Here is a 27,989-nt window from a genome sequence, read left to right on the forward strand (position 1 = left end):
TAAGAGGAAGGAAAAGGAATATACAGTCTATTTGCTTAATTATGCCTAAAGAAACTCTGAAAGATATTAAGAATAGTGATCACTGGGAATGGAACTGGGCTGATGGCAAACAGAATAGAAAGTCATTTTACTCTATATTGTTTCATGATTTAAAAAAATTTTTGAACCATAAAATGTATTACCTATTCAAAAATAAGTAAATAAAATTCTTTTTTAAAATCTGCATGCCATTTAATTTCCATTAGAAAAATATTATCTATATAAATTTTTGGTCCAGTTTCTTCTCCTTTAGCTCTACTAGGTTTGAATACTTAAATACTTTAATTTTACTCAAGTAAAAGCAGGATCATATATCTGACATGAAAAATAAATATTTCACATCATTAAACTAATCGGGTTTAATTAGGTGTGCTCTTTATTATTTCTCAGGAATAGTAACTCATCTTTCCTGTATGTTACTTCCCTTTACTTTTATTTATCTGAGTAACTATGTAATGCATGTCTCTTTTCCCACGTCCAGTAATACGAGTGTTATGTAAGCGTAATCTGTAATGTCAATAACTAGATTCATCATTAATCTTCAATTTATGTTCAATTCCCCTTATTATATGGTATTTCCATAATAATTTCAGATATTTCAGTCAACCTTATACTTTGCAACAAAGATTGTAAAAATTAAGATGTTAATTTTAAAACATTTTTTAAATTCCAGACTAAATAACCCTGGGCCCACTTAAAGTGATGCTGTCACAAGATGTCCTGGAACAGCTACTGCTTCAATTTCAACACAGCCTCCTTTGGGCAAAGCAGCAACCTGGTAAGCAGCTCTCACAGGAAAACTACTCTGGAAATATTGCCTGTAGATGTCATTGACAGTATGTCAGCCAGCAAAACAGTTGTTTTTATCACATTCGTGAACTCACAGCCTACTGCTTTCAGAATTTCACCCATGTTTGTAAGAACCTGTTTAGACTCTTCTGCCATCTGCCACCCCTCCTGGCACAAGCTGTCCATTTGCAGGGTCCATGCCTAGCTGTCCTGAAACGTAAATGGTCCTGCCAGCTAACACAGCCTGACTGTAGGGACCAATGGCCGCTGGGGCATGGGACTCTAAATTTCTTAACAAATAATAAATTAAAAACAAAAAACCCAGAAAACTTTGTTGGTAAAATGGCTCCACAGAAATCTGGTAATGGAGTGTGTTTAGAAATCTGGAACTTCCCTGGTGACCCAGTGGTTAAGAATCCGCCCGCCAATGCAGGGGACATGGGTTTGATCCCTGGTCCGGGAAGATCCCACATGCCACAGAGCAACTAAGCCCGTGTACCACAACTACTGAGCCTGCACCCTAGAGCCCACAAGCCACAACTACTGAGCCCGTGTGCCACAACTACTGAAGCCTGCGCGCCTAGAGCCTGTGTTCCGCAACAAGAGAAGCTACAGCGATAAGAAGCCTGCGCACTGCAACAAACAGTAGCCCCCGCTCGCCACAACTAGAGAAAGCCTGCGCAGCAACAAAGACCCAACGCAGCCAAAAATAAAAGTAATTAATTAATTTTTTAAAAAAGAGAAGGAAAAAATACTTTTAAAAAAGAAATCTGAAAGCAGCTCTAACTAGGCTTCATCTCCTTCTAATGTATTTAATTTTACAACTCCATCAAAAAACTGTGAACCAACCATGAACTGGGCAATTGCCTTAATGAAGAAAACTCGGTCTTGTTCAGTCTCAACATCAGAAGGGATGTCAGTCTGAGGTTCATACCTATTGCAGAGAGAGAGAGAGAGAGAGAGAGAAGACACAAGGTAATTAAGTATAAAGTTCACAAAAGAGAAGGTAAAGCAACTGAGAGGACAGTGGATCTGTAACAGGAAGCTCTCTGAGTCCCCAGCTAAGGCAGTAAGAGTAAGAAAGGCTTCAGAAGCAACACAAAATACCAAACATTCAAGAGAACAAATCTTCACCTAAAAATCGGTTTAACAAATTTCAAAAATCAAATTCGGGTCTCAGCTTACAAAATTAAATCTATCTCAGACTGTAAAGTTCCATTAAAATAATCAGAACTATTACTCTGGCTGCCTGCCCTTGACCCAGTGGAGTTCCTTTCTTCGAGTAACTGATGACACACTGGGGTCAACAGATGGCAGCCCTTGGCCTCTTCCTGAACAGCCCGCAAACTAAAAAGGGTTTTTACATTTTTCAAAGGTTATAAAAAAAATAAGGAAGAATACATGACAGAGATCTTATGTAGCTTGCAATGCCTGAAATATTGACTATCTCCTTAGTAAAAAAGTTTGCCAACCCTGAATCATATTAGATTTTTCACACAAAATGAAATCTAAATTATTTCCAAGCCAGGTACTCTGCAGAATGTGTGAGGTCCTGTCACTCCCTGATGAAGGTGAGGGGATGAAGAAGAATGCGGACCAGCACCCCTGTGTCGGCTTCCTACTGAGAAACATTCTCCTTTTACCACTGCCTGGTACACTCCCTTCTCCCACAGCATTCTTTAAACTCAACTGATTTTTAACAGGTTACAACCAAGTCTGTCAAATTTTATTGAACTTTTCCTTTTGCTACACAAAAGCATCCTGTTTCTAGGTAGCTAATGAATAACATCTCATATACATTCTTAAGACCTCAGTAAAGTGCAGTTCTAACCTTTTCACAAGCCAGAGAAGCACTTCAGATACAAGTCCAAAATTTGGTGTGCGGAAATTTTCCATAGAAATATGTCGAGGGTATCCCAAGGCTCTCATCATCTCTGTAAAGTCTGTCCAAGGTAAAACACAATGTAGTCAGCTCCTCGTCAAACAGCAACGACTTATGAATGCAGACACTTTGCTTTCTCTTCTTACTCCCAACCTACTGACACTTTTATGGACTATTTATCAACTCTCTAAGAGGGAAAGAAAAAAAGAGATAAAAGTTAAAATACCTAATCTGCTTCCTGAAAAACATGTATTTAAATTCAATGGGAGAAGAGGAAACTGTACATTGAAATGGGGTTTAGGGATTGGCTGTGAATTTAATTTCTCTCTTGGATACCTCATTTATCTCTTGGATATCTTTCTCTTTACCACTCAAAATGAGAATTACCTGGTCATGGTTTAAATGTTAACCGTGGGTTTTTTTTTGGGGGGGGTGTGATGGTGGTAGGGTGAAGTTTTGTGTGTTATTTCTGTGTTTTTTGTGTTATTTCTGAGTTGACTTTTTTTTCCCACTGAGCATATAGGACCTTAATAACACAAAATTTAAACATTAGTTGTGTTGTATTTAGAGAAATCTTCAAGAAAATGATTGAACTATTGAGCAATATTTAGATGTATTATGAGACAGACTAAGAAACAGTAATACTAATACGTGTTGATACCAGATGCTGCAGTCACTAAGCTTTCAGCAAGACTTGGAAATAAAACATCTTTTTAGTTCCCACGATGTGCTAAGACCTGTATTCAGTGTGCTTCTGGCTAAATAATGTCTGTCTTCACTCTTCTTGAAGGTGGATATTCAAGATGTCCCAATGACATTCACAAATAAGCTACTTGGGCCTTGGAGATTAGTCTGGATTTCACAAGACAACAGAAGAGAAGGTATAAGCAGAGGAAAGAGAAGCAGAGGGCCTCTTGCTGTTTTGGGGGATATTTAAATAGAGCAATGGAAAATAAAGCAGCAGGCTTCCCATCACACAGTAAGCCCTAAACACTTCTTGCCGCTAAGTAGCAGTGCAGTTCTGTTAATTCTACAGTATTACTGTTAAAATGGAGACAATCTGAATAAGAATCTTACCATGAATTGCATAATGTACAGCATTCATTTAAGGTCAAAATGCTCAGAAATCCCCTTCTTGTACACTTTAACCAACACAACTCCATTCAACGTCCCCTAGCAGAAGGCTGGCCTCCCTCAACTATGAGGAAGGAGAAACTTGTCTCTACAACATAAGGTCACCAAGAACCTCCAACTCCCAGAGGGCACAGATTCACACAATAGTGCTAATAGGCATCAATAAAATGTGATGCCTCTTCCTATATATTTCCATTATAGAAAAAAGAGCAATTCACAACTGAAAGGAGTAATCTTTAATGGGGAAATTTCAGGCACCAGCAATTGTTAGAAAATTGGCCTTAAAGAGGCCCCTCAGATCACACCAAATCGGCAATCACCTGCTACACCTATGCAGGTGGAGCCAGTTGACTGAACTGCTTCAGATTCAGAAAATGAAAGCGTATAAAAGGCAAGAGATTCCTTCACAGTCCTACCTTTTGATCCTCGTTTCCACCCAGTTCTAGCTGGGTGACCTAAAGCAAACTACTTTACCTCTCTGCCTCAAAGTATTTCATCCAGAAACTTATACGAACCACCTTACTGTTACAGTGAGGACTAAAATAAGATATCGCATGTAAAATGTCTGGTGTGGGGCTTCCCTGGTGGCGCAGTGGTTGGGAGTCTGCCTGCCAATGCAGGGGACACGGGTTCAAGCCCTGGTCTGGGAAGATCCCACATGCCACGGAGCAGCTGGGCCCGTGAGCTACAAATACTGAGCTCTGCGCGTCTGGAGCCTGTGCTCCGCAGCAAGAGAGGCCGCGACAGTGAGAGGCCCGCGCACCGCGATGAAGAGTGGCCCCCGCTTGCCACAACTAGAGAAAGCCCTCGCACAGAAACGAAGACCCAACACAGCCAAAAATAAATAAATGAATAAATAAATTTAAAAAAAAAAAAAAAAAAAAAATGTCTGGTGTGTAACAGGTGTCCCCCAAAGTAGTAGTAACTAATTCTTTTCCCCATTCTTCCACTACCCCACCCTCCTAGCAAAGGCACTTGGATTCCCTTCTCCTCACCAGCCCCTTTAGAAAAGATGCAAGCTTTGGAGGTTAGACAACCTGATTTCACACTTCAGCGCCAGCTCTTACCACCTGTGTCCCCTGACCTGACCTCTCTCTGCCCAGTTCCTCATCTCTAAACACAGGTGCACAGTTGTTCAGAGGAGTGAATGAAACGATGAACACACATAAGACAGTAACTACCTGGCAGATCATAAAAACTCGAAAAAACGGAAGCCTCAATTATTATTCACCAGCCCCCTCCTCGGTTGTTGTTCGTTTCCCGGAGCTCTAAGCTAACCCAACTCAAAAACGGTCTCTGCGTTTTCCAATACAGTAGCGAACAGACCCATAAGTCAATTAAAATTAAATAAAATTAAAGCTTCGGTTCCTCAGCCGCACTAGCCGCATACACATACACAACCTCCCATCATCGCAGAAAGGGCTGAGACAGGGCTGGGGCGCTCAGCCTGCGGGGCGGCGGGCCAGGGGCGCCCCCGAGCCCCAGCGGCCCGGGAGGGAGCTCCAGCGCGAGAACCTCAGCGGGGCTCAGACAGGGAACCCGTTGGGCCGGAGCCCCGAGTCTCGGGAGGACCGCAGGTCACAGGGGTCAGGGTTGCCTTACTGCGGAGGTCCCGGAAAGACATGGCGCCCTGGTCCTCAGGATCCCGGAGTCTCCGCCGCTTGCCCCTCAGCGCTCATGGGTTTCTATGGCAATGCACGGAGTCCTCTACGGCGCGCAGCCGGGGCCAAACAGGACTGGAGGCGAAACGGCCGGGCTGGGTGCGCATGCTCCATGCGCACCAGAGAAAGGGCAGCCGGCAGGGGACGTCCCGCGACGCTGAGGGAGGGGGCGTGGGGTCCCGCCCCGCCTGGTGGCCGGGCACACTTTACACAGTTTGCAGACGTTTGGCACTGGGTGACACGTCCTAAGGACCTACTAAGTGCCTGACGCTGTGCGAGGCACCCTACGTACTACTTCTCATTTCCTCCTAAACTCCTCTAGAAAGAATGTACATAATATCACGAAGCCGGGTCTCCAGCCTGGGTCCTGTGCCCGGCACACTTCTCTCTGGCATGTGTAAAATGGCTGCCGCGCCCGCGTCCGAAACCCGCAAGAAGCGCCTGCAGCGTGAAGCAGTTGAGGCCACAGATTGCGAGTCGCAGGCAGGGGCTGACCGCGGGGCGGCGAGAGCAGGCCCGACAGCCATGTGCGCGTGCGCAGCCGTCTTGCTCTTCACAACAGGCCGGAAACTGGCCCGGGTCTTCGCGCGCCGGCGGTTGTCCTGGCAACCGTGAACTCTGGCAGCTGGAGCTGTCGTTGCTCCTGGTGGAGGGAGGGGGCGGCTCCGGGGTGAGGACCGCGCCCAACATGTGGCCAGATGAGCTGTGATCTAACTTGGGAGTCTTCTCTACTGGGCTGCCACGGTTGGGGATAGGTGACAGCAAGGGCTGGGGAGGCGAAGTGAGCTGAGCCCAGAAGGGTAGGCGAAGACGAGGGACTACACCCGCGGGACGCCCTCCGCCCCTGCATTGGTTTTGGCGAAGTAACAGACACATAAAGGCACGGGACCTCAAAGAGAGTCCTGAAATAGACCCACATATACATGGTCATTAGAACAAAGATGGTAAAGCCCTTTAGTGGAGAAAGAATAATCTTTCAGCAAATGGTTTTGGAACAGTTGGAAATGCAAGTAAATGAACCTCCACCCTTGCCTAAGAGTAAAACCTAAAAACTATTGGGTTGGCCAAAAAGTTCGTTAATATCGCACATAAAAACCGGAATGAACTTTTTGGCCAACCGAATATAACTTTTCCAGAAGAAAACTTATGGGGAAAACTTTCTGACTGGGTTAAACAAGAGTTCTTAGATATACCAAAAGTATCATCCTCTTAAAAAATGTTTTTTGATAAATTGCACCTCATCAAAATTTAAAACTGCTCTTCAATACACTAAGAACATGAAAAGATAATCCAGAGTCTAGAAAAATAAATTCACAAAACACATCTGATAAAAAGCCTTCTATCCAAAATACATAACAAACTCTCAAAACTAAGTTAAAAAACCCATCCAATTAGAAAGTAGAAAAAGGAACTTCCCTGGTGGTCCAGTGGTTAAGACTCCAAGCTTCCACTGCAGGCAGTATGGGTTCCATCCCTGGTTCAGGAACTAAGATCCTGCATGCCACACGGCCCAGTCAAAAATTGTTTCAAAAAAATTAAAGACAAGAAAGTAGACAAAAAACTTAAAACAGATACTTCACAAGGGAAGATATGGCAAATGTCAACAAAAAAATTTAATCAATAGTCAATCTAAGTAATGCATAGTTTATTCGGGCCAGCCTGAGGATTATAATCAGGGAGACAGTCTTTCAGAAAGCTCTGAGGATGTTCCAAAGAGGAAAGGGGGAGGCTAGTATGTAGTGATTTTGACTAAGGGGTAGGTGCAGTCAAGCACACATCTTGGTAGAAGGTTACTGCTATTCACGAGGAGCAGATATCTTAGTTAATGGTTGTAGTGCTTTTCCAAGTATGGGAAGATGCAAGAAACTGAGTTCATAAAATTTTCTCCCGAAAATATCTGAGAGCTAGTTCTGCCAGTTTTCCCAGAGCACAAAATGCCTCATCCTGATATTGGCCCTGAATTTCTTTCAGGGTGTGTTGTAAATCAGTGACTGTAGTGACTAATGACTCAATTCTTGTAGAATTGGATGGTGAGCAACATTCTTTGTTTTACAATTTCCTCCTTTTCCATCTTAATTTCTACCAAGGTTTAGGAAGCATTTCATGACCAGTTTGTCCCATGGCTCTAGGAATGCTCATACCCAGGTCAAGCAAGGATTTCATTGATAGGCCACGCAATGTGCTATCACTGGACTGTTAACAGTAGCCAAAAGCCTCTGGACCACCTTGCCTGTCTTTCTAGTCTTTTATGGTCCAGGAAATGCTTCTCTCTTACTGCTTCTTCCCGTATCTAGAGTTACACTATTAATATCATCAATCTTGGAACTTCCCTAGTGGTCCGGTGGTTGGGACTCTGAGCTTTCACTGCCAAGGGCCTGGATTCAGTCCCTGGTCAGGGAACTCAGATCCTGCAAGCCACGCGGTGTGGCCAAAAAAAGAAAAAAATCTTCAATGTTATAGAACTGTATATTTGATCAATTGTTTCAAGTAGCCTAGTCATTTTCATCAGAGGCTCAGTCACATATTCAGTAATACAAGAAAGTATAATCTTGCAAAATAGACAAAATACAAGTAACATTGATAAGGTCCTAAGTAGGTGTTTAAGCTAAGAACTTCCATTAGGTGTGGCCCAGTATCTCCCCAGATCATCTGACCCAGTGTGTTCTGCACCAATCGCTATCTTTAAGGGAAATGTTATATTGGCATTGCACACAAAGTTCACCAAAGATATCTGCATCATGACCCCTGACAAGATTGAGAAAGGAATGTTTTCTAAGGAGTTATATAACTGGCATCAGAAGAAGAAAAACTTAGCTTTATGGTTGAGCAGGTATTTCTGCTGCTGGGGAGGTCTGGTTATGCATAATGCAGATACACAATGCACACTACAGGGGAGAGAGGAGGCCCAAATGGGCAGGAAAAAAATTATGTTTAAATCTTCTTGTCTTGCCTTAAAATATGAATTTTATTTCATTACAAATGGTAAGCAAAGGAAAAGATGCTCAAGATTATTAGTCATTAGAGAAATGCATATTAAACCACAAGATATCACTACACAATTATTAGAATAGCTAAAACAACAAAAAACCACAAAAACCCTGACAGTGCCAAGGACTTGAAAGGATGTGGAGCAAATTGGGCTTTCATACACTATTGGTGAGAATATGAAACGGTACATCCACTTTGAAAAAACAGTTGGTAGTATCTTAATAAAGTTAAACATACACAACGTACAGCTCAGCAGTCTCTCTCCCAGGTATCTGCCCAAGAGAAATAAAAACTTATGTTCACACAAAACTTATACATAAATGTTGAGAGCAGCTTTATAATTGCCCCAAACTGGAAACCACTCAAATGCCCCTCAACTTATCAATGGATAAACACATTGTGGTACATTCACACAATGGATTACCACTCAGCAATTTTAAAAAAGCAAAGAGCTAAAATACGCAAGGACAATGATGAATCTCCAATGTCTTATGCTAACTGGAAGAAGCCAGACTCAAAAGGCTTTGTACAAGGACTTGAGGACACAGTGGGAGGAGGGGAAGCTAGAACAAAGTGAGAGAGTAGCACTGACATATACACACTACCAAATGTAAAACGGATGGCTAGTGGGAAGCTGCTGCATGCCACAGCGAGATCAGCTCGATGCTTTGTGACGACCTAGAGGAGTGGGATAGGGAGGGTGGGAGGGAGGCTCAAGAGGGAGGGGATATGGCGATATATGTATACATTCACTTTGTTGTACAGCAGAAACCAACACAACGTTGTAAAGCAATTACACTCCAATAAAGATATTTAAAAAGGGCTTCCCTGGTGGTGCACTGGTTAAGAATCCGCCTGCCAATGCAGGGTACATGGTTCTAGCCCTGGTCCGGAAGATTCCACATGCCGCGGAGCACTTAAGCCCGTGCGCCACAGCTACTGAGCCTGCGCTCTAGAGCCCGCAAGCCACAACTACTGAAGCCCGCGCGCCCAGAGCCCATGCTCCGCGAGAAGAGAAGCCACCACAATGAGAAGCCACCGCAATGAGAAGCCCGCATACCACAACGAATAGTAGCCCCCACTCGCCGCAACTAGAGAAAGCCTGCACGCAGCAACGAAGACCCAACGCAGCCAAAAATGATAAATAAAATAAATTTATTTTACAAAAAGGCTTCATACTGTACGATTCCATTTATGTGACAACCTGAATGAGATGAAAATATAGAGACATAAATCAGTGATTGCCAGGAAGAGTTGGGTGCAAAATAATTTGGGGGGTGATGAAACTGTTCTATATCTTGATTGTGGTGGTAATTACATGACAATAGCTGTTTGTCAAAACTCATAGATCTGTGCACTAAAAAGGGTTAATTTTACCACATCTAAAATTGTATCTCTTGGGAATTCCTTGGGGGTCCAGTGGTTAGGACTGGGCGCTTTCACTGCCCTGTCAAACCTGGGGCCCAGGTTCTATCCCTAGTCGGGGAACTAAGATCCCACAAGACACGTGGCATGGCGAATAGAATAGAATAAAATAAAATATTATATCACTAAGCATGACTAAAAACAAAAAAGCTTTAAAAAAAAAACTATCCAATGGCTTCCCATCACTGTTCAAAGAAAACTCAGCCCTCTGAGCTGCGCCTGCTGTGCCTCCTCTGCTCCCTTCCCTCCATCTCCCCTCCCTGGCTTCCTGTTGAACACGTCCACCTTCTTCCTGCTTTCTGGTCTTTGCACAAGTAGTTCGCTCTGTCCGGAGTGCTCTTCCCAAGTTCTTCAGATCTTTGTGAAGAGGCCTCTTGGACCATCTGCACCAAAGCAGACCCTTCCCAGCCCCTCCCTGTCATATCACCTTCTTTTATTTTCTTCATAGTATGACCTGGAAACATCTCGCTTGTTTCTCTTCTGTGTCTCTGATCTGGACATGTATGCACCGTGGAAACAGATACCTTCTCTGTCCTACTCAACTCTCTCCCCAAGTCTACAATAGTATCTGGCACTACACAGGCTCTCAGAACATACATGTTGAGACTGAATGAGTGAGTCGGAGTACAATGCCTCACCCTAAGGAAGTGAAAGGTCTTTCAGGAAAGGCCACGTCCCCTGCCCTCCTCCCATGCTCTGTGCTGGCTGTGATGCCCAGTTCAGAGCTGACACAACAGGCTGCCTGAAGTCCACCAGATCTGGTGTAAGTTAGGGCAAACTGGTGTGCACAGGGCACCTAGTGCAGCCTCTAAAGCAGTCAGCTTTGTGACCTTGGGAAGTTACTCAACCTCTGGGGGACTTAGATTCTTCAATGTCACAGTGGAGGTTGTGATGCCTGACACACACAGTGGAGGCTGTGATGGGCAGACAGCACTTGACAACCACTGTAGCTGGCAGGGCATGGAGGGAGCACCGAGCCTCCTCCCTCGGTTTTTACATTTTTTAACAGCTTTTTAACATAAGATAAAATGCACGTATTTAAAGTGTGCAATTTAATAAGCTTTGACAAGTGTATACATGCAAGAAACCATCCCAACTATCAAGACAGAGAACACATCTGCCACCTGTTTTCCTGTGTCCCACCCCTTTGTAATGTCTACCTCCTGCCACTCCCTCTACCCCAGGCAACCATTCCTCTGCTTTCTGTCACTGTACACGGGTGTATTTCTCAGGTTTTATATAAATGGGATCACACAACATATTCTCCTTTTTGTCTGGCATCTTTTACTTGGCATAATTATTTTGAGACTCATCCAGGTCGTAGCCTGTATCGGTAATTCATCCCTTTTTACTGCTGAGTTGTATATCCATTGTATGGATACACCACAGTTTATTTACACATCACCTGTTCTGGGCATTTCCAGTTTGGGGCTAGTACAAATAAAGCTGGTATGAACATTCATGTAGAAATCCTTATAAAGACACATATGCTTTCTTTTCTCTTGAATAAATACCTATGAATGACATAGAGTCATAAGGCAAGTGAGTGTTTAACTTTTTTTCTTTTTCAATAATTTTTTTTTTTTTTTTTGCTGTACGCAGGGCTCTCGCCGTTGTGGCCTCTCCCATTGCGGAGCACAGGCTCCGGACGTGCAGGCTCAGCGGCCATGGCTCACGGGCCCAGCCGCTCCGCGGCATGTGGGATCCTCCTGGACCAGGGCACGAACCCGTGTCCCCTGCATCGGCAGGCGGACTCTCAACCACTGCGCCACCAGGGAAGCCCTTCGATAATTTTTTTAAAAAATAAATTAATTTTATTTATTTTTGGCTGCGTTGGGTCTTCATTGCAGCACGCGGGTTTTCTCTAGTTGCGGCGAGTAAGGGCTACTCTTTGTTGTGGTGCGCGGGCTTCTCATTGCAGTGGCTTCTCTTGTTGCGGAGGACAGGCCGTAGGCGCGTGGGCTTCAGTAGTTGTGGCTTGCGGGCTCTAGGGCGCAGGCTCAGTAGTTGTGGCACACAGGCTTAGCAGCTCCGCAGCATGTGGGATCTTCCCAGGTCAGGGCTCGAACCCGTGTCCCCTGCATTGGCAGGCAGATTCTTAACCACTGTGCCACCAGGGAAGCCCTTCAATGGACTTTTGATTTTAGAACAGTTTTAGACTTTCAAAGGAGTTTCAAAGATAGTACAGAGTTCCTGTATATTCCATCTCTCCCTCACCCCCGCCATTGTTAAACATCTTACATTAGTATGGTGCATTTGCCTGATGAACCAATACTGATACATTATTATTAACTAAAGTTCAGATTTCCTCATTTCTAACCTACTGTCCTTTTCCTGTTCTATGATTTGATTCAGGACACAGCATTACATTTAGTCATCATGTCTTCTTAGGTTTCTCTAGACTGTGATAGTTTCTCAAACTTTCCTTGTTTTTGATGACCTTGATAGTTTTAAGTGGTGCTGGTCATTTACTTATTTTTATTGTGATAAAATATACATAACATAAAATTTGCCCTTATAAGTGTACAATTCGGTAGCATTAAATACATTTGAAATGTTCAACCACCATCTCTATTTAGTTCCAAAATATTTTAATCACCCCCAGAAGAAATGTCACACCAACTAAGCAGTCTCTCCTCATTTCTCCTTCCCCATAACCCCTGGTAATCACTAACCTGCTTTCTGTCACTTTGGATTTATTCATTCTGCATATTTCGTATAAACAGAATCATAAAATATGTGGCATTCTGCATCTGGCTTCTACCACTGAGCATTATGTTTCTGAGGTTCATCCATGTTGCCCTGTGTATCAGTACTTCATTATTTTTACAGCTGAATAATATTTCCCTGTATGGACAGACTACAATTTGTTTATCCATCCATTAGCTGATGGACTTCTGGGTTGTTTCTATTCTTTGGTTACTATAAATAATGCTGTTATAAATATTTGTGTACAAGTATTTATTTAAATACCTGTTTTCAACTCTTTTTTTTTTTTTTTTTTTTTTTTTTTTGCGGTACGCGGGCCTCTCACTGTTGTGGCCTCTCCCGTTGCGGACCACAGGCTCCAGACACGCAGGCTCAGCAGCCATGGCTCACGGGCCTAGCCGCTCCACGGCATGTGGGATCTTCCTGGACCGGGGCATGAACCCGCGTACCCTGCATCGGCAGGCAAACTCTCAACCACTGCGCCACCAGGGAAGCCCTGTTTTCAACTCTTTTGGGTATATACCTAGGAGTGAAATTGCTAGGTCATATGGTAGTTCTATGTTTAACTTGTTGAGGAACTGCCAAGCTGTTCTCCCTAGTGGCTGCACCATTTTCCATTCCCACCAGCAGTATAAGCAGGTTTCAATTTCTCTACATCCTCATTAACACTCATCTTCTGGGGGGTTGTTTGTTTGGTTGGTTGGTTTTTTAAATTATAGCCAGCCTCATGTGTGAGAAGTAGTGTCTCACTGTGGTTTACTTTTTATAATTTTTAAAAATATTTATTTATTTTTGGCTGCATTGGGTCTTCGTTGCTACACACAGGCTTTCTCTAGTTGTGGCGAGTGGGGGCTGCTCTTTGTTGTAGTGCATGGGCCCCTCATTACAGTGGCTTATCTTTGTCATGCAGCACAGGCTCTAGGCGGGTGGGTCTCAGTAGTTGTGGCACTTGGGCTCAGCAGTTGTGGTTCGCGGGCTCCAGAGTGCAGGCTCAGTAGTTGTGGCGCACAGGCCTAGTTGCTCCACGGCATGTGGGATCCTCCTGGACGAGGGCTTGAACCTGTGTCCCCCGCATTGGCAGGCAGATTCTTAACCACTGCGCCACCAGGGAAGTCCCTCACTGTGGGTTAAATTTGCATTTCTCTAATGACTAAATATGTTGAACATGTTTTCATGTGCTTGTTGACTCTTTGTATATCTTCTCTGGGGAAATATCTATTCAAGTTCTTCACCCATTTTTAAATTGGGTTGTTTGTCTTTTTGTTGTTGACTTGTAAGAGCTCTTTATGTGTTCTAGATACTACACTCTAATCAGATATATGATTTGCAAATGTTTTCTCTCATTCTGTAGGCTGTCTTTTCACTTCTTGACACTGTCTTTTGCAACACAAAAGTTTTCAACTTTTATGAAGTCCAATTTACCTATTTTTTCTTTTGTTGCTTGTGCTTTTGTTGTCATATCTAAGAATCCATTACCAAATCCATGGTGATGAGGATTTCTTCAAAGAGTTTTCTTTGAGTTAATTTTTGTATATGGTGTGAGGTAGGGGTCCAGCTTCATTCTTCATTTGTATCTTTTGAACATCTAGTTGTCCCAGCACCATTTGTTGAAGAGACTATTATTTTCCCTATGGAATAGTCTTGGCGATCTGTTGAAAATAAATTGTCCAGAGATGTATGAAATTATTCTGGGCTCTCTATTCTATTCCATTAGTCTGGATGTCTAGCCTTATACCAGTTCCACAGTTATGGTTACTGTAGCATTGTATGCAATAAGTTTTGAAATCAGAAATCTTGAGTTTCAAACTTTTTAAGATTGTTTTTGGCTTTTGGGCTCCCTTGTAATTCCACATGAATTTTAGGATCAGTTTTCCTGTTTCTGCCTACAAGGCCATTGAGATTTTGATAAGAATTGCATTGAATCTATAGATCACTTTGGGAAGGACTGTTGTCTTAACAATATTAAGTCTTCAAACCATGAACAGGATCTTTTTCCATTTATTTAAGTTTTTTTTCCCAGCAATGTTTTCTAGTTTTCAGTGTTGTCTTGTACCTCCATGGTTAATTTTATTCCTGTTTTATTTTTTTTGCTCTTTGCTACTGTATAGAAATACAGTTAATTTTGCGTGTTGATCTTGTATCCTGAGACTTTGCTGAATCTTATTAGCTCCAATAGTTTTATTAGCTCAAATAGTTTTTTTTCGTGTGAATTAATTTTTTTCTCTGTATAAGATCATGTCATCTGTGAATAGAGAGAATTGAAGGTTTAACTTTTTAAGAAAGTGTTTCCCAAATTGGGGTACCATTTTACATTCCCCCAGCAACATACGAGTTCCAGTTCCTCCAAATCCTTCCTTACTCTTGGTGTGATCCCACAGTACCACATCATCTACTTATGGGAAAATAGACAGAAAAATTAAGGGACCTATCCAGTCACCCAATACCACCTTCTCAGCATGCTCAAAGCACTGACCCAGATCTCACCAAGTCTGCATCCCTAAACCTTCATTTTCCATCCATGGATTAGGAAACTGATATCCCAAGCAGTTACCCCTGGGAGTGACTCCTCAGCCTGCAAGAGCTGAATGTTTGGCAGGCCTGTCCCAAGCCAGAGGGACCAGGGACCTCCCCTAAGGTTCTTCCCCCTTCCCTTGTCCTCCTCCTACCCTGCCCCTGCCCTTGAGCATCATCCTCTCCCAAACTCAGGGATCTGGGAAACCTGTAAGTCTTCCCTGTGACATCACAGAGCTGGTTGCCAAGGGAGACCTGCAGATCCATCCCCTAGGCAGGGGAGAGCACAGCCCTGCTGCACAGGAGACCCGGCTGCCCCTCCCCCACCTGGCTGGCCCTCCATGGAAGCCTTGGTCTGTGCGTTCTCTCAGCTGCACATAAGAGAAGGTGCCAGGCTGTGGGGAGGAGTGGCAGGAGAGAGGCCCCCCGTCCTGACCTGGGCCCAAAGCCACCAGGGTGGCCTCAGGGACATGCAAGCTTGGGAGAGGGGAATGGCCACCAGTCCAGGCCATGTGACCCTGGGCACCAGAATGCTCTCTCTAGGGTAGGGGGCAAAAAGGGGTGGCAGAAAGAGCCTGCAGTCCTGAAAGAGATCTTGGTGCCAAGACTCAGGCTTCTCAGCCCTCCCTGTTGGTTGGGAGGGAGAAGGAGTGCTTTGTTGGGTGAGGGAGGTGGGAGACAGGGGGCGGAGCCCATCTGACAGACAGGTAAGCTGAGGCTCCGCAGGCCAGGGGTGGAGCCCATCACATAAGCATGTGACTACACTGTCCCCTCACAGCCGCTGTGGCCCACCAGCCACCAATCTCCTGCTCTCCCCTCCACAGATGCAGTGAGCTGGGCCCGAGGACGCACCAGTCACCCCAACATGCCACCCAATATCTATGTGGGGGGGCTGGGGGCCCAGCAGCAGCAGTGCCCCAGTGCCCAGGGAAGCAAGCCCAAGAACTTGCACCACCTCTGGGGCCTGGCTCTCTACCTGCCAGGCCACATGCATTCTGCCGGCCAGTGTGAAAGCCATTGGCTGAGCCAGCTCATGGCTGGGGGCTGCCTCCCACAACCCGAGGGCACAGTCTTGCCCCTGGACTTACCACAGGGGGCTCTGGGACCAGGTAACAGTCACCACTCAGCCCTTCTGGAAGCTCGACAGCCTGGGAAATACAGGTGAGCACCTGTCCAGGTGATGCAGGGCTGAGGACAGGAGGGGAAGACCCCGGGCAGGGTTGGGCTGGGCACTCAGATGGACCCAGGTGGCCCCTCTCCACTCCCAATCCTCCTGGGTACCTGTCCCAGCTCTACATTTGATGAGGGACCTTGGCCTGCTCTCCCCCGCTGGCCAGGTCTGTTTCCCCATTTGTAAAATGAGGGGTTCGTGTTAGAGAAGGGTCCTTTCAGTTTGAAACGTGTTTCCCTCTTCCTCCTCCCCTCCCAGGTTTTAAGGAGAACTGCCCCCTCCCCTCTGGTTTTGAAGGATGCCAGGTTCACGGGGGTCATAGGATGGGCTGGCAGCCTCCCCCAGGTCCCTCCAAGTGACTCCTCTACCCCCGCTTTCCTCAGCTTCCAGTTCCAGCATGTACCCAGCCAAGGGTGCCCCCTCCCAGCCCGGTGCCCCTGAAGGCTTGGGGCTCAGGCCTAAGAGATCCTGGGTGGGCCTCAGAGGAATCCACATGTCCCTTGAGCAAGAGAACTCACTCTGGGGCTCTGGAGAGGCCATAGGGATCCAAGTGCCAGGGCTGGTTCTCCCAGCTCAGGACAGGAGGGGAAAGGATGGCCCAGGAGGAGGACACAGGTCCAGGCAGAAGGGCTCAGCCCCCACCAGTAGCATCCCCACACCGAGATGCCTGGGCAGCTGCCCAGCACCAGAGCCTAGGCCAGCCTTGGGAAAACTCGAGGGTGGAAGGATGAGGAGGTCCTGCGGGAGGGACAGAAAGAAGCCTGGGCGTACCCTTGCAGCCTGCTCCAACTCAAGTCAGCCACTTGTACCTGGGAGGCTGGGCGGAGTGGAGAGTTGGGCTCCCAAGAGGCCAGGGAGCCTACAGGTCTAATCTCAATAAAAGCCAAGGCCTGCACCTTCTGCCCCTGGGTCTGTCTGTCATCAGGCCAATTCAGCCACAGAAATGGTCCCTCGGCACCTGTGTTCTGAGAGCAGAGTTCCATGTCGATCCTGGGGGAATCCGAGGTGCTCCCACCCTTAGTTGAGGAGGGAGCCGTCCTCCTCTGGGCGGGACTCTGGGCAGGCTTCCTGGGTGGGCAGGGTCTCAGCAGGCCTAAGAGCAGGGCTTGGTGTTCTGGGTGGAGAGGGCAGAGGACAGAGAAAGTTAGGCCAAGTTTAGGGAGGGTGTCGGGAGGAGAGCAACCTGGGCAGAGACATTGGCCCTGACCCCATGCCGCCCCTCATTGAGGCCTTGGTTGAGTTCACCCTCCCTGGGGACCCCTGGCTGCCCTGACCCTCCAGGCAGAATGAGCACAGCCCTTCTCCCAGCTGGGCTAGACTCCAGGCAACCAGGCATGGGCTCCTCTGTATCAGGAGGTCTTAACCTCAGCCCTGTTGACATTTGGGGCTATGCCATTCTTTGTTTCGGGGGCTGTTCTGTGAGTTGCAGGATGTTTAGCAGCGCCCTGGCCTCCACTCACTAGATTCCAGTAGTGCCCTCCGCCCAGTGTGGTAACGAAAAACATCTCTGGAGAGTCTGAGGTCCCCTGGGGGGCAGAATCTCTTGGGATGAGACCCCCTGCTCTACATCACTGGGCCTCAGCCTGTGGGGACAGATGGGAGAACCTGGGTTTGCCTCAGTGACCCTCACCATTTGGCTGATTTCCTGTCCTGGCAGCCTGGGTCAGGCAAGGGCTGACCTACCCCTCTCACAGGCTTCTGTCAGACCACACATGATAGTGTCAAGGACATTCTGGACACCAGGACAGCTGGGCTCCTTCCAGACATGGGGAAAGCTCCCACAGGCCCCTGCCCTTCCCCTGTACCCTGGTACAGCAGATTCTGGAAACCTTGGTCCCTGGGTGCTTTTCAGGTTGTTGTACGTGTGCATGCAGCCCTGGGTGGTGGCAGCTCCTAGTCCGGGCCACCAGCCTCAGGCCCTGTCCCATAGGGAGGGCCATCAGGGGGAGGCCCAGCCCTCAGGGAGCAGTGCACCCACGCTTTGGAGGGGTCCACACCTGGGCTGGGGTCTCAAGCCCACCGTTCACAGCTGTGTGGCTCTTGAGCTACTCCCAGCCCCTCAACCAGTCATTTGTCTAAGAGGGTGACAGGCACGACCTCCTGCCGCCAGGGTTGCCAGAGGCTCCAAGAAGTTGGTAGAAGGACCTGATCCCCCTCTTGGCCCAGCCAGGGGCTGGGACCTGCTGCCCCCCACCCCCTCCCGCCTAAGGCTCCTGTGGTGGGGTGCCCTGGGCAGGGCCCCTGCCTGACCACTGCACTTTCACCAGCTCTAGAACCTCTTCCAGGGCTGTATTCCTTGGCAGGGCAAGGTACAATTATGATCATAAAAAACAATCGCCCTTTGAGCTGGAAGGCGTCCTTGGGACTTGCCAGGGGACAAGCAGCTCCTGGGCCACCCTCAGCCACGGGGCGGGTCCACAGGCGCAGGGCCTGCAAAGACAGGATGTGACCAATTAAAGTCTATTTATTTGTTTGTAGTAAGACAAAACACTATAATCTGTTCAACACTGGGCTGGACACTTCAGTGATAAGGAGGTGGGGGAGGGAGGGGCAGGGCAAAGCCTCTGAGCTCAATTACGAATGTACAAAGTAGAACCTTCTGGAAGACTCTTCCCTTACCCTGAGGGGCAGAAATAAAAATCACATGATCATCGTTGATTCAGATTAGAGAGGACACCCAGCTGGGCCTCAGCATGAAACCAACGTCAGCATGGAGGTGGGGAGTGGGGGGAGATGGAGTGCCTTTCCTGCCCAGGATCCACCGGTGAGGCCGCAGGAGCCCCGGGCCAGGAAGTTCTGAGGGAGGGAAGGACACGGTCACGGAGCCCCCACCTGGGGTTTCCCGTCTCCTGCTCTTGTCCGGCGTGAGACTCTGCCCCATCCCCTCTGCTCTGGAGGGGCAGGCCAGGCAGCAAGAAGCTCTAGGGGCCCTGGCAGAAGGGGTGCCAGAAGCACGTGCCGTCCACGCGCACACTTCCAGGCACTGTCTCTGCCCCAGAGGTGGAGGGACCACAAGGCACGTACTGTCCCCAGCCCCAAAGGCCGGGTCTCACTTGGTCATTGCGGTGCTCAGCTTTGTCCTGTCTGCACCTGGCCAGGCCTCAGAGCTGCTGCTCATGGGGCTGGGGGGTTGTGGGGAGAGGACCCCCAGGCCCTCAGTGGTGCCTGTCCTCAGCCCGGCTCCCTGCAGCAGCTCAGCTGAATGGCACATCCACCATCTGACAGGTGGTTCCAATCGCTCGGGACAGAATGAAGCAGCCCATGGGAAGAGGCTGTGGGAGGACTCAGCCTCCTAGTGGGGAATGTGGGCACCTGTCTCGTTATCCGTCCGCACATGTGGGGAGCAAAGCCACAGAGCTCAGTGTGTGGGTGAGAAGCCTCCCCAGCTGTGCCCAGCAAGGGTCAGCCCTGGGTGGAGAGACCGGAGCTGCTCCCCGCCCCTCCGGGCTTCTGGGTGCTGGTTCTGGACCAGGGGCTGGCCTTCCCGTTATTTTGACCCCTCATTGTTCAGAGGCTCCTGTGTCTTTAGGGTCAAGTCTGTCCATAACACTTGGGTTCCTCCCTCCCAGAAGTTTATTCCGACTTTGCAGGAAGGAGCTGGAAGGATCACACAGCGGAGGGGAAGAGGCCGGTGAGGGGCGTGGGGAAGGAAGCCCTTTCCCATGCCCTTGCTCCCAGGGCAGCAGAAGAAACAGACCACAGTGAACGCTGCCACCCCTAGGTGCCCGTGGGGCTGGAGCACATGCGGGGGCCCGGCCAGGGCTCAGCAGAAGTGAAGGCTTCCAGATTGGGAAGGAGGGCTGGAGGAGCCTGTGGGATACACAAGAGGGGAGCAGGGGTGAAGGCTTCAGCAGAAACGCTCTGCTTCCCTCCCCTCCCCAGGGGCCCGGCCTAGGAGCCCAAAGCTGGGTCCCTGGCGCTCCTGAAGTGTAAGCCCTCCTCCAGGTCCAGAGTCCCTTCCAGTGACCACTGGCTCGCCTCGGTCCCAGCACAAACCACAGTACCGACGGGGGTGCCAGCCCAGGAGGCCACGGAGCCCTGCCGCCTGGGCTTGGCCCACATCACAATCCGCTCTGGGCCGTGTCCATGCACAAGGGGTAGACCTTGGAGTCCCCATGGCGCCATTCCCTGAGGTCTGGGAGACCAGCTCCCCACGGTGCTCAGAAGCAGCTGTGTCTAAGCAGAGCTCTCATCTAGGTGCCCACCACAGGGCAAGGCCGCTGCCATCTACAGTGAAGCACCACCAGGGACATGGCGGCACTGATAACCCCTGGGAAGGGGAAGCTGAGTGTCTGGGGACAGGAGTAGAAGGGGCTTGATCTTTTAGTAACTTTTCAATTTTTGAACCATTTGAATGCATTAAAAAGTAGTTCAGTAGTTCAGGTAGTTCAGGCCAAGCTCTGGCCAGGTCAAGAGCTCTGCTTTCCCTCCTGAAGTTTCTGAGAGACGTTCGGGAACTATCTTGGCCCCTGGCCATGCTTCCCAGCACCCTGAGCAGCAGATGCCCATCCAGGGCCTCCTGTTTTCATTGCTGAAAGCACCGCCTCCATCTCCCCAACCATCAGCCCACTGGGCTCTGCTCCCCTTTCTGCACCCCCTGCTCTGGTGTACCTGGGGGAGACCGGGCACGCCCCTTGACTCTCTTCTCCCGAGCCCACGTAGCACCGGGCCTGCAGGTGGGGCAGGCCGACGGGCCCAGCAGGTGCCCACTGGCTCCTCTGCAGAGGACAGCAGAAGTCAGATGGCTGGGAAGGTGGTTTCCACAGGGTGCCAAGGGGTGGGGCCTGGCAGAGACTGCCTGGCTGGCGTCACATGGTCCGGCTGTACTCGATGCCGCCCTTGGTGGAGATGCTTGACCATGGCAGGAAGCTGCAGAGCAGGCTGTGGGCCTGGCGGTAGATCCTGTGTGGGATGGAACAGGGGCTCAGGTTTGCTAGCGCAGAGCCCAGGTGCTGGATGTAGTCCGTGCAGCTCTGTTAAGGAAGATTCCGACTCGCCTGCCCAACTGCCCCAGGGTGGCACTGTCAGCACGGTGACCATGGGGGCCGCATGCAGACAGCACGCCACTCTTGCAGGAGGCCAAGAGCCTGCTCAGCCTCTGCAGGGCTGGAAAGCCTCATCAGATGGAGGGGGCTCTGCTGCACAAACTAATGCGGGGCAGAGCCTGGGTACAAGGGACCTTCTGGGTGAGGCCCCAGGCACCTGGACACCCAGACTAAGGCTGGACAGGACTGGGTGCTGGGGGAGGGATCTGGAAGAGCAAGTGTTCCTAGTTCTCCCCTACGCTCAGTCCTCAGACTGGCAGGGCCCTGTCCCTGTGAGGAGGAGGGGTCAGCAGTCCTGACCCCGTGGACACCCATAGAGACCCATCTTCACAGGAGCTAGGCCTGCAGGCTTTTGGGCCGTCCTTGTCTTTCTTGTTTATTTCCCTGTGAAATGGATAAATCCTGGACTCATTAATTTAACTTCTCTCTCTCACATACACACAGTATTTTGGGATTCACACCCTATGACTATCAGGAAGTCTCCTGGCCTCCACCGAACATGTCAAGGCCAGAGAGAGTTAAAGAGGAGGGAGCAGGGCAGGGACACACCTCTGGGTCACGCACCCAGCAAAGAAGGTTTGAACCCAAATGTTCAAAAACAGCAAACAAACAAAAAAACAACAAAAAAGAAACAAAAAACAAAACAAAACAAACAAAACAAACAAACAAAAAAAAACAGCAAACAGTTCGTTTCACCTCACTTGCTTGGCTTCTCCCCCACCAGCACACAGCCCCATGAGAGCCGGGGCTTCTGGCTGTTTCGTTCACTGTTGTATCCCCCACGCACCTGGGGGAACAGGAGGCTCTCATTCGATACTTGATGGATGGATGGATCTTAGGCCAGGAGGCTGAACACCCTCCCCTCACACCAGTCTAACGTCCAGTGAGCGCCGAGTGCCAGAGCTGGCCTGCTTTCCCAACGTCCACACCCAAGCTGTCATTTCCCAAGATGTACCAGCCAGACCTGCCCACAACAATATCTGGTCCCATGAGCTTGGCCTTGTGGATGCCATGTGAAGGCAACCACAGCTCCAGCTGGCACACGGGCCCTGCTAAGAAGCCACAATACCTCACCCCTGAAAGAGAAAGGATATAGGATGGTCCAGGGAGGGTGGCCACCGTTGATGTAGAGGACATAGGTGAAGCCATCTTTGAGGACCCCTCGGATGGAATAGTAATAGGGGAGATAGTGATGCTGCTTGAAGTCTCTGTTTTCGTAGAAGTTTATAGCCGTATTGTTGGTAGTGAGGACGTGCAGGTAGATGGCTTTGCAGTGGTCCTGGGCGGTGGTTGATATGTGATCTTTTAAACTCTCAAGTAATAGGGAACCTGCGGAGGAAGAGGCGCAGGGCAAGTGGGAAGGAAGTGTGAGGCAGACAAGGAAGTCATCTTTGCAGAGGTCTCTACAGATCTCTCTGCTTTTGGACCGAAGACCGACCTCCCATAACCAACCACTATAGAAGTCCCTAACATCTCATGGCTCGATGGGGCTTGTCACCTGAGGCCCTCAGGCATCCGGAACCGCAGATGCCAGCCTGCTAGTTCCCTCCCAGGGGCTGAACCCACAACAGAGACTCACTGATCTTTTTAGACAATGAAGTGTAAACCTGAGCCCAGGAAAATGTGGAACGGACACAAATGAAGACTCTGCCACTCACTGGCTGTGTGGCTGAGTGGGATGGGAATTTGGAGTCATGCGGGCAGCCCGGCACCCCAGGTGTGGCGGGCACCCAATAAATGGTGGCTAGCACTATTTTTCAATTATGTTTTCTACTCTTAATCAAGAATACCTTGGGTCTCTGTCACACAGAGTGAAGTAAGTCAGAAAGAGAAAAATGAATACCGTATATGCTAAAGCACATATATGGAATCTAGAAAAATGGTACTGATGAACCTAGTGGCAGAGCAGGAATAAAGACACAGACGTAGAGAATGGACTTGAGGACACAGCGGGGAAGGGGAAGCTGGGACGAAGTGAGAGAGTAGCACTGACATATATACACTACCAAGTGTAAAATGGATGGCTAGTGGGAAGCTGCTGCATAGCACAGGGAGATCAGCTCGATGCTTTGTGACCACCTAGAGGGGTGGGATAGGGAGGATGGGAGGGAGGCTCAAGAAGGATGGGATATGGGGATATATGTATACTTATAGCTGATTCACTTTGTTGTACGATAGAAATTAACACAACATTGTAAAGCAATCATACTCCAATAAAGTTATTAAAAAAATATATATCTTGGGATCAGACATAAGCTGTGTGTGTGGTGAGAGGCACGATAAGGGGTGCCTATTCCCAAATGAGGACATTCGGGAGCGGTTATTAATCTGATCTTGTCAGATTTGGGAAAGAGGCCACGGCAGAAAGACCTGGTGTTGTATGGAAAGAGGACAGGCTGAAAGCCAAGGGAGTGGGTGGGGTCATGGGTCTTGTTGGAAGGGGAGAAGGATGAAGGTCTGGCCCCAGACAGAGGGACAGGGATGGAAGAAGAGACTGAGGGGTATTTATGAGAGACAATCGTCAGAACGGGGCGGAGTGGGTGAGTTGGTGGTGGTGGTTTATGAGCTCTGCCACTCTTACCTATGCCATGCTTTCTGAATTCCTTCACTACTCCCAGGCTTAGGATGTATGCAACCTGCGTGTCAACAGAGAAGCTGGAGGCTAGAATATCTCCATCCTAAAGAGAAAGTCAGAAACAGTTGCGTCAGCAGTGGAGGCCCCGGTCCCACTGTAGGGGACAGAACAGAAGACAACAGAGGGTCACCTCCACCCCCATGGAAACAAGAGGGTGTGGGCCCTTCTGCGAGAAACTGCAGATATAAGAGCACACAAAAAAATCGCTTCTCTTGGGGTGAGTGGTAGACCAGACAAGGAGGGTCAGGGATGCCAGATGAGTGAAGTCATGGTGGGAAGAAGGAACCGCTCAGCGGGCCCTCAGCACGTGACAGTCCACCCGCCAAGAGACAAGACAGCCCAAGAGAGTGTGAATGTTTTAACTAGGGATCCTACACATCCCCAGGTGGTCTCGCAGTAAAGGGGGAGGCGGGGGTCAGGGTGGACAGTGGTGCCCTCCACCACCCTCCGCTGCCAAGGCCAGGCCAAGTGACACACCGCCCCACGTGGGTCTCTTGGTTCCGGAGATGCAATTTTGGACCAGGAGTGTCATGAATCCGACCAGCACACGGTTCTTATGTTCTTCTCCCTCACAAAGAACTAGAAGGATCTGCCATGTGTATGGTTTTCTCTACCCCACTGAAAAGGACACTTGGCGACTTGGCCTTTGTGTCCCGTCCACTGCTCACTGAGTGGCTCCCACGTGCTGGGAGTGGGTCAGCTCCCCACTCCCCGCCCCACCCTCCACACCACAGTTAGCCTGGACACAGGTGGGCTTGTCATCGGTCTCAGGGAGGTAAGCATCCTTCCTGCTCTCGTGACTCGAAGCCCGCAGAAAGGCCAGTGTACCGTTTACCTGCCTCCCTACTTCAAAACGGCTGTCATTGTGAAGCCTGTGGTCGTGTTACTTAATGCATATACGACTGTGTCACGAACACACAGAAAGAAACCAACCAGGTACGAATCTCACACGCCGTCTGGGCTCCCAAGAGAAAGGACCAGAGCAGGCAGCGTGACTGTGTCACAAGGCCCCACAGTCCTGTCCAGAGGCACGGACTGCCAAGTCATTGCCGCATACACTCACCTCCTTGTGTATCTTGGTCCTACTTTTTATTTCAGCTACGATCATTCCCACGATGGCGCCCCTGTAGGTTGCGGCGAGGGAAAAGAACTTCTTGTTGGAGGTGATATCACGATACCATGAGTCTGGGTACCTGAAGAGGAGACAAACTCAGATGAACTGGCCAGGTCAAGTCCAACCCCCATCGTGCTTCAGAGAGTTGAACCACAGGGGACCCTAGGCTGCTCTGTCCACCACTCAGGGTTGACGAGGGGTCTGCCCATCGCTCAGTCTCCACCGAAGTGTATCACTCTCAGAGTATCATCTTCTGAAAGCGGTTATCTTTCCAGACAGGACTGGAAATTTGATAGGAAAACAATCTTGCAAGACACAGAGACAAGAGGGGAAAACCTCTGATGATACTGTCCCCTCGAGAGCAGTGCCTGGGGGGGGCAGGTGGATGAGTTAAGATTGATGACCCCCGCAGCCCGTGGACACCTGGGTGATTTCCAAGAATTCTGTGAGACTTTTTCAAGACTGGGGGAAGTGGTGTGGGGAAAGCCAGGTTTGCTGCAGAGTGGCATTTGAGTTTCAGGGACTGGGCCTCAAGGGCAAGGTGTATCCAGGGTCACTGGGGCTGCTCACCAAGTGCCGTCCGAGGGGAGCAGGGAAAAGAACAGTGATGCAGTGATGAAAAGGCAGACTCAGCCACAGCCAAGGAGGCTCGGTCGGGAGGGTGTCTGGGTTTGTTTCCTAACGGACACAGCGGGTTAGCCCAGGATGCCTTTCATGAGACCAAGAGCTGGAGGAGGGTCTCAGACCCTCCTGGCGACACAGAGAGGTGCTCTACTCAGGTCTGCACTGTAGAGGCCACCGCCCGCCCACTGGAAGGTTCCATAGAACCTGAGCATCACCCAGGCTCCTCTCCTGGTCCTCATCACACTCCTGCCTTCTGACCGCAGCAGTGCTGGGTGGCGCGGCAGCCAGGAGGGGAGCTGCCACCACATGGTCTGATGGGACTGAAGTTCTCTCCCTCATCTTTGGAACCTGAGGCCTCAGGCCCAGGAAGCTGCAAGGAGAGGCAAGCAGGTCGGGCTCCTCAGAGGCACAGAGGCTCTGGTTGGTGAGGCTCTACCTGCCCCAGGTCGCCCTCAGCGGGGTCTAACCTCGGACTTACTGGATTACTTTCCAGCGGTGGGACTGCTGGGATGACATTTATTTTCTAACCTATGAAGCCGCCGCTAGCCTGTGGCCCCAGAAGGTGACAATTCACATTCCTATCAGGGACGTAAGGGAATCCCTCCCTTCCTGCCGGCAGCAGGTTAAACACGTCTGAGGCTAAGGCTCACGGAAATGTGATGATTGGCAGGATCTTGTTTATTTTTAATTTTTAAAAGTCTGCACTATTTTTCTCACTACAAGCTCTATGTGCATATTACAGAAAAATGTAGGAAGTACAGACAAGCAAAACCAGACAAACTTGTAGATGTTAATCATCCACCCACGTGAACTACCGAACACATTTGCTACGAGGTACATATCCTCCTAAGCTTTTATCTTGTATGTGTTTTTAAACAAAAGGGGGATTGTGGTACATACTGCTTTCTAGTCTGCTTTTTCCACTTAATATCTCATTAAAAAAACTCTCCTAGTCAACATATATACCTCTAGGACAGGTTTTTTTTCCCCCGGCAGAATAACATTATACTTTTGCATACACATACCCCGATGTATGTAACCAATTCCTTTCTGTTAAGATACTTAAGTAGCTTCTCAATTTTCTGAATATTGTAAGTAGCACTGCATGGAACATCTTTGTAACTAAAGATTCTCAGTCAAGCCCTTTCGGGGATCTCTAGGAACACAATGAGATGCAAAGAGCCTGGTGGTAGTCAGGGAGCAGGGCCCGGGGCCCTGACAGGCGAGGTCACTCTGGGCCACCACGGCGCCTTCACAGCAAGCCTTTCAGCTTTGGCACCCGCAGCTCTGCGCACATCCCCCCCGCCATTCCCCATCCCCCAAGCCACAGCTGGGGACACTGCTCAACTTACTCGATGGGGAACCAGTCGCCGCACAGGTGCTTCACGGTGTCTATGTCATCGTGGCAGAGGAGACGCAGGCTGACCTCGCTGAGGGAGCTGGATGGCACCACCTCTGTCATTCACACCTGCAGGGAGGGAGGTGTCAGGAGGCAGCCGCACCCACGCTGCCGCCTCCTCCTCCTCATATAACCTGTGAGGCAAGCAAGGTGGGAAAGCTCGCACCGTCCCCCTGATGGAGTGTTCCTCCCCTCACAACACTCCATGCACTAGGCATCACAGGCACGCCCCCACCCCCACCGTCCCTGCAGGGCAGGAAACCAAGGATCGGGAAGGCCTGGGAGGATGGGGACCCAGGGTCCCCTCGCTGCTCACATGGGATACTTCTGAGCCCCACAGAGGGCAGCCCAACTCTGGTCTGTGTTCTCTCTTCTCTTGGCCCCTCTGAGCTGCCCTCTGAGCACCCACACCAGCCCTACTTCTGCCCAGAGGTTCTCACGTCTCCCTCACACCTGCTGTTTTTCCACTGGGGAGACACACAGCCCTGCCAGCCCCAACTCCTCCCAGCCTGGGCCAGTGGCTGCCAACAAACGACCCAGGGCTCAGCAGCCCCAGAGACTGCAAGTGGCACTTGCTGGGTGGGCCATTTCTCCTCCCCTATGTGAGCACAGAAGGACTTCAAGACATGTCAAAAGTTCAAGACAGGGGCCACGAGTTGCAACGATTAAATCAGGAAGCTACATTCAGTCCAGGCAGGAAGGCCACGGGTAGACTCTGACAAAGCACCTGCACCCCCAGGACTCAGCGATCGCCAAGGAAAAGCCTAACCTCACACCCCTGAGATCCTGCAGTCCCACGTCCCCCAGGGATGGAGGCCAGCCTCCCAGTGCCTCCTGTGAAATACACAAAGCCCTCAAGGTTC

The 27,989-nt window shown here is 49.3% G+C and overlaps 3 protein-coding genes across 5 annotated transcripts in view; 1 reads left to right on the plus strand and 2 right to left on the minus strand.

The window, feature by feature from the left end:
• The window catches only part of CLUAP1 (clusterin associated protein 1), a 41,673-nt gene extending 36,205 nt beyond the window's left edge, over positions 1 to 5,468 (minus strand). For both annotated transcript variants that reach the window (XM_065892549.1, XM_065892548.1), the window contains exons 1-3: positions 5,447 to 5,468; positions 2,660 to 2,771; positions 1,678 to 1,762 (exon numbers count right to left, since the gene is read on the minus strand). In XM_065892549.1, the coding sequence (XP_065748621.1) occupies positions 1,678 to 1,762; positions 2,660 to 2,771; positions 5,447 to 5,468 (219 nt within the window). The remainder of the gene's footprint in view (positions 1 to 1,677; positions 1,763 to 2,659; positions 2,772 to 5,446) is intronic.
• Positions 5,469 to 15,479: 10,011 nt separating this feature from the next.
• Positions 15,480 to 16,851, plus strand: C15H16orf90 (chromosome 15 C16orf90 homolog). Its single transcript, XM_065893563.1, is given in 4 exon segments — positions 15,480 to 15,525; positions 15,963 to 16,293; positions 16,670 to 16,780; positions 16,782 to 16,851. Coding segments are annotated over 4 exon segments (558 nt in total).
• Positions 16,852 to 21,117: 4,266 nt separating this feature from the next.
• NAA60 (N-alpha-acetyltransferase 60, NatF catalytic subunit) lies at positions 21,118 to 27,189 on the minus strand. Of its 2 annotated transcripts, XM_065892835.1 has the most exons (5): positions 27,080 to 27,189; positions 25,053 to 25,182; positions 23,936 to 24,032; positions 22,449 to 22,683; positions 21,118 to 21,274 (listed from the first exon to the last, which is right to left on the minus strand). In XM_065892835.1, the coding sequence occupies exons 1-5, from the start codon at positions 27,187 to 27,189 to the stop codon at positions 21,118 to 21,120; spliced, it is 729 nt and encodes a 242-aa protein (XP_065748907.1). The 2 variants fall into 2 exon arrangements, with proteins under 2 accessions (XP_065748907.1, XP_065748908.1); XM_065892836.1 differs by lacking the exons at positions 22,449 to 22,683; positions 23,936 to 24,032 and having other exon boundaries at positions 21,118 to 21,282.
• Positions 27,190 to 27,989: the final 800 nt, after the last annotated feature.

Source organism: Phocoena phocoena, chromosome 15 (genome assembly GCF_963924675.1).
Source record: "Phocoena phocoena chromosome 15, mPhoPho1.1, whole genome shotgun sequence".
NCBI lineage: Eukaryota > Metazoa > Chordata > Mammalia > Artiodactyla > Phocoenidae > Phocoena > Phocoena phocoena.